Source organism: Octopus bimaculoides, chromosome 3, assembly GCF_001194135.2.
Source record: "Octopus bimaculoides isolate UCB-OBI-ISO-001 chromosome 3, ASM119413v2, whole genome shotgun sequence".
NCBI lineage: Eukaryota > Metazoa > Mollusca > Cephalopoda > Octopoda > Octopodidae > Octopus > Octopus bimaculoides.
Genome location: NC_068983.1, coordinates 72,620,451 through 72,626,322, shown reverse-complemented (window position 1 = coordinate 72,626,322; position 5,872 = coordinate 72,620,451). Strand labels below are relative to the sequence as shown.

Genomic DNA, 5,872 nt, shown 5'->3' with positions numbered 1-5,872 from the left:
TACTACTACTACTACTACTACTACTACTACTACTACTACAGCTACCGCTGCTGCTGCTGTAGTTGTAACTACTGATACAGATGCTGTTGTTGCAACTGTTGTTGATGCTGCTATGAAATATTGGCGTCGATTACAATTTTTAATCATTGAATGCTGTGAACATTTTCGGCCTTATGGAAAGTTCTTATCGAAATCTGATGAGTACCAAAGCACCAGCACGTAACATACTTATTCGAATAATACATATATAAATAACTACATATATCTAAATGCATACACGTGTACCTTGTTTAAATATATTATATAACTAGATCTAATTGCTTGCTTTAAGTCTAGTAATTCCATCCATCAACTCTTGTCATCCGTCCGTTCATTTGATCAACGTGTCAAGATTGTTAGTCCGTCCGTCCGTCCAATTTCTTTTTCACCCGTGATTTCTTAGTTCTTTTGTTTATCCGTTTCACTACTAGCTAGTCCGCTTAGTTTTCACTATATCTTGTTTTTTTTTACTGGTCAAATCCAACGTTAAATTATAGCTGTTACCATGACAAGACTGTTAGGCAGTGTTTCTCATATCTTGCACTGTTCAATTGATAACCGTTGCACACCATCTAACAGGTAGCAGTTAGCGGAATTATCGCTGTCGTTGTTGTCGTCATCATCATCATCATCCTTAGAGTTATGACTGATGAATGCAGTGTAAGATGGCTTGTACACGAAGCTGTTTATAGCGGCGGCAGTTTGAGGCTGGAGTCGATCAACTGTGACGTAGAGGTTTCAGTCGGTGAGTGGTGCAACCATGGTATCCAATGAAATATATTTAAAATTGAACGGAAAGCAAATGATCGGCTGGATGAATGAGTATGTACGAGTGTTATGTTGAACAGGAGAAAATGTATGCTAATCGAATACACTGCGCTGTTTTTGTCTTGTGCTTTTTTTTTCGTTAAGAATTTATTACTCTAGCCAGGGTCGTTAGTAACCGTTGCTTGCATACACCATTCTTCTCAGCTGTCTATTGTATATCATCTCCTCGGTGGCTGATTGCTGCGCACGCGTGTATGCAGTGTATCAGCGGTAGCATACGATACAGGGGAAAGTGAAAGTAGAACGATAAGGAGGTAATAGTGTAGAGGGAGGTATAGGTAGAGTAAGAGATGTTAGATGGAAGTGGATCAAGTGAAAGACTATGAGAGGGAGAGGGATAGGGAGAGCTACACAAAGAGTGTAAGTGAAAGGGAGGCCAAGTCTGATGAGAGTAGCAAGTGAACGATGGCAATGCAGAAACAAAGTTGTTAAGAGACCACGTGTATGGATTTTAGGTGGGTTTCTGGTTAGTAATACTATCAAGATTTGTTTTCTCATGTATTTTCATCAATCTTTCAGTGATTTTGATTGGCATTTTTTGTGCATGTTTGTAGTGTCAATGATCGAACTGATGTCAGCTGCCATGTGGTAAGCTCATACTAAAGCTTTCTTGATTATATTTTGTAACTTGGCTCTCTCTTTCTCCATTGACTGGAATCTGACTCAATGCTCCAGCCGGTATGAGCATAAACTTTTCTCCCAAACTTGCTTCACAATCTGACCCTGATGTCTCAGTCAGTTGATATTCGATAAAACATCATTTTAGATATTTATGCTTTCTCAAACCTGTGATATGGTTTAAGCTTCTTTCATACGATAAAAAAAAGCAACATTTTCCAAATGTTACAGTATTTGTTACAGAACCTAACCTAACAATAATTAAACCCATTATGCATAAGTTTCTCTTAATTTTTTACAAGATTCTCTAATGCATTAAATTTCTTTTCATTCTCCTCCTCCTTCTACCTCTGGTCAAATGTCGACAGACGAGAATTTTCATGGGGAAAATATGGTTGGGAAATAGCTCTGGGTGAGGCTGGAAAACAACAGCCCTTCATTGGAAATAACTTGTCTTTTAGTTTATTACACATATACACATAGCCTGAAATATGTTTGAGTATTCTAAAGAATTTTGATCGAAAGAAAGAAAGGAAAGATGGATAGTGCCAATCATTCTGAAATTTCAAACTGATGATGTTTATTGAGACAGGGTATATAAAGGAAACACAAATGTCAAAGGATTCTTATAAATCATACAACAATGTTGTAAACATTGTTTGTCGTAAACATTGTTGTCAGAGAAATAATTTCTCGTACTAAATAATACATATACACGGGAATTGTGTGTGTGTGTCCATATATATATATATATATATATATATATATATATATATATATATATATATATATATGTATATATATATATATATATGTGCAAACTGAAAAAAACACACATATGCATAAAATATATGTATATATGTGTGTAAATGTTAGAGAATGTTTTTTATTCAGTTATAAATCATTGAAATAATACACACAACACATACATACATACGTACATACATACATACATACATACATATTGTAGCTGTGTATATTTATATATACACACATACATAAATGTATGTATATAAATATGTATGTATATGCACGTGTATATGTAGATGCGGTGTGGTATTTTGTACATGTACAGTATATTTTAAAAGACGGCAAATAAGAATAAGTGAATTTGAAAGAAGAAAATCGACAAGGATCGATACTTACGGATCACCATCGGGATTATATATTTTTAAATGAAAACCCACACAAACCGCCACCAAAAGTATTTTTGCTGAAACCATAAAGCCGTTACGGTGTTGTCAACGCTGTTTTGTGAGCCGAAAATATGCATGTTCACTTTGAACAGAACAACTCAACCCGTTGCGACTGCACTGTGCAGTGTTTGTCGTGGATGGGTAAAGTGCCCGATGGCATTCCAGATGCCGACTGTTGGAAGTTAAATCGTGCAGAGTATTACATGGAGGGATGGTTGGCTTCGGGCAACGCCAGTGCTGTAGTTGGAGTTACCTTTACCACAAGTCACTGTCGGAAGTACGATGCACCTACCAGGTCTAATTTTAACCTCAGAGGACATCGCAGCGAGGTAAGTTAAAAATTCTCTCCGCCTTTTCTCCTTTTTTTATTTCCATTTTGAAAAAATTATAAGAAAAAGAAGTGTATTATATTAGTTGGTGTGTGTGTGCGTGATTGCGTTATGTGTGACCATCACTGTTTGATGATTTAACGAACAAGAGACCTCTATGCGGTTACTCGAGCACTGCAGCCTCATCTAAAATCACACACACTACACCCATCCACGATAGACACTGCATCGTATCATCGCAACGGGATAAGTTGCTCTCTTTAAATCTTCGATCACACCCTTAACGAAAGAAATTATTCCTAAACAAACAAATGACATATGATAATGAAGAACCGGGGACGGTAAATATAAGAAGGAGTGGTCATGCCAGGAGCGTCTTCAATTAAAGGCCTCCTCAAATCAAAACAGGTATGGGGTTTGGACATCATCAATAGGTATGCTTGCCCTGACAACGAGAAACCTTTCTGCGTTTATCTGACATGCTAGAAATAACAGCCAAATATATTTCAACGTTCCCTTCCGTCTTAACTAAATGTATGATTTATTCACACACACACACACACACACAAGGTGGTGATTGGCAGAGTAGTTAGAGTATCAGATTCTTGTGTGATATTACTTGAAGGTCTGAGTTCAAATCCCACCGAGATTCAGTTAGCTTCTTAGAAAAAAAAAAAAAAATCTCCGGAAAAAATCGCCCATACCATCCCAGTGCTGCTGTTGCTGTTTCGTCCTCCATCACATCCTGGATGTTCTGCAAATACAAGGGTAGGAAGGTGTCTGCGTCTCCTCATGACTACATTGGGCAGCTAACACTGCGAAAGTATGCTCATACTTGTGAGTGATGGGTGTATATATGTATATATATGTGTGTATATAATATATGTATATATATGTGTATGTATATATGTATGTATGTGTATATCATATGTATATGTATATATATAAGTATAAATGTATATTTATATATGTACATGTATATATGTATATAATTGTATGTGTGTGTATATATATATATATATATGTATGTATATGTATATATATGTGTATATATATATATATATATATATATATATATATATATATATATATATATATATATATATATATATATATAAGTATAAATGTATATATAAATGCATATATATATATGTATATATACATGTATATATGTATATATACATGTATATATGTATATATACATGTTATATATATACATGTATATATATATGTGTGCGTGTATATATAGATATAGGTGCAGGCATGGCTGCGTGTTAAGAAGCTTGCTTCCCATATAAGTATAAATGTATATATATATGTGTATATATGTATATATACATGTTATATATATACATGTATATATATATATATATATATGTGTGTGTGTATATATAGATATAGGTGCAGGCATGGCTGTGTGTTAAGAAGCTTGCTTCCCACCCACATTGTTCTGGGTCCAGTTCTATTGCATGGCACCTTAGACAAGTGTCTTCTGTTATAGCATTGGGCTGACCAAAGCCTTGTGAGTGGATTTGGTAAATGGAAACTGAAAGAAGTCCATTGTGTATGTATGTGTGTGTGTTTGTGTATGTATGTGTGTCTTTGTCCCCCCCCTCCATCACTGCTTGACAACCAGAGTTGGTGTGATTATGTTCCCATAACTTAGCAGTTCAGCAAAAGAGACTGATAAAATAAGTATTAGGCTTAAAAAATAAGCCCTGGGATCTATTTGCTTGGCTAAAATCCTTCAAGGCGTAGCTCCAGTATTGCCACAGTTAAGTGACTGAAACAAGTGAAAAAATAAAAAATATGTATATATATATATATATACATATATATATATATATATATATATATGCATGCATGCATATATGTGCATATATACTCACACACACATGTATATGCACACATATGTATATATATATATACACACAAACACACACACTTAAATACATACACACACACACACACACATGTAGCTGTATATACACGTCATCATCGTCATCATTTAATATCTATTTTCCATAGTGGCATGGGTTGGACAGTCTGACAGGAGCTGATGAGTCAGAGGACTGTGCCAAGCTCTACTATTGGCTTTGGCTTGGTTTATACAGCTGGATGCCCTTCCTAAAACCAACCATTTTACAGAGTGTACTGCATGCTTTTTATGTGGCACCAGCACTGGCATGGTCACCAAGTAACTTGCAAGGCATGACCCTGCAGCTCTGAGGGAGAGTAGAATTCAGGGAGTTAGCTTTGTACCAGTTGATGAGAGGTATGATAGAGGAACTGAAAAAGGTATTTTGCTGTAGTGGAAATACATGTCTACCCCGGTTGGAAAACAGAAAAGAGTGTCGAGAGAAGATAGTGGTGAAGATGTGTCAGAGTTTACCCTCAAGGTACAAGGAGATGAATGTAAATAGGAGTGGTGCAGAGGATTGGTGCAGAGAGTGAGTCAGTTGGTAAGTTTGCAAGATTGCAGATGGACAGTGGGAGATAGAGAGAGAGGAATGCAGTGAGTGGTGGAAAGAGTGTTTGGAAGATGAGTTGTGGGGGAGAGATTTGCCAGGGACAATTGTGTGCAGGTGCATAGACATAAATGACATGGTCTTGGTTCTCATGTTTGATATATGGATATATACATATATATATATATATATATATTTAATTATATGTATTTCTTCTATCTTAATGAATAAAAATTATATATATATATATATATATATATATAAACGTGTGTGTATATATATGTCCGCACACACACATGTATGTGTATATATATATATATATATATATATATATATTTATATATATATATATGTATATATATATGCATATATACATATATACATATACATATAT

General features: G+C 35.1%; 1 protein-coding gene and 1 long non-coding RNA gene across 6 annotated transcripts in view; one reads left to right on the top strand and one right to left on the bottom strand.

Annotated features, from left to right (window-relative positions):
- The window catches only part of LOC106875474 (uncharacterized), a 13,218-nt gene extending 10,497 nt beyond the window's left edge, over window positions 1-2,721 (bottom strand). The window contains exon 1 of the long non-coding RNA XR_001410120.2: window positions 2,632-2,721. This is a non-coding gene — a long non-coding RNA (uncharacterized LOC106875474). The remainder of the gene's footprint in view (window positions 1-2,631) is intronic.
- LOC106875473 (tubby-related protein 4) overlaps window positions 63-5,872 on the top strand; it is a 682,417-nt gene continuing 676,607 nt past the window's right edge. For 2 of the 5 annotated variants that reach the window (XM_052966220.1, XM_014923632.2), the window contains exon 1: window positions 2,300-3,010. In XM_052966220.1, coding sequence (XP_052822180.1) covers window positions 2,753-3,010 — 258 coding nt within the window. In that variant the 5' untranslated portion in view covers window positions 2,300-2,752. Of the gene's footprint in view, window positions 1,323-2,297; window positions 3,011-5,872 lie in introns of those variants that run through there. The other 3 variants (XM_052966219.1, XM_014923631.2, XM_014923630.2) reach the window with 3 other exon arrangements.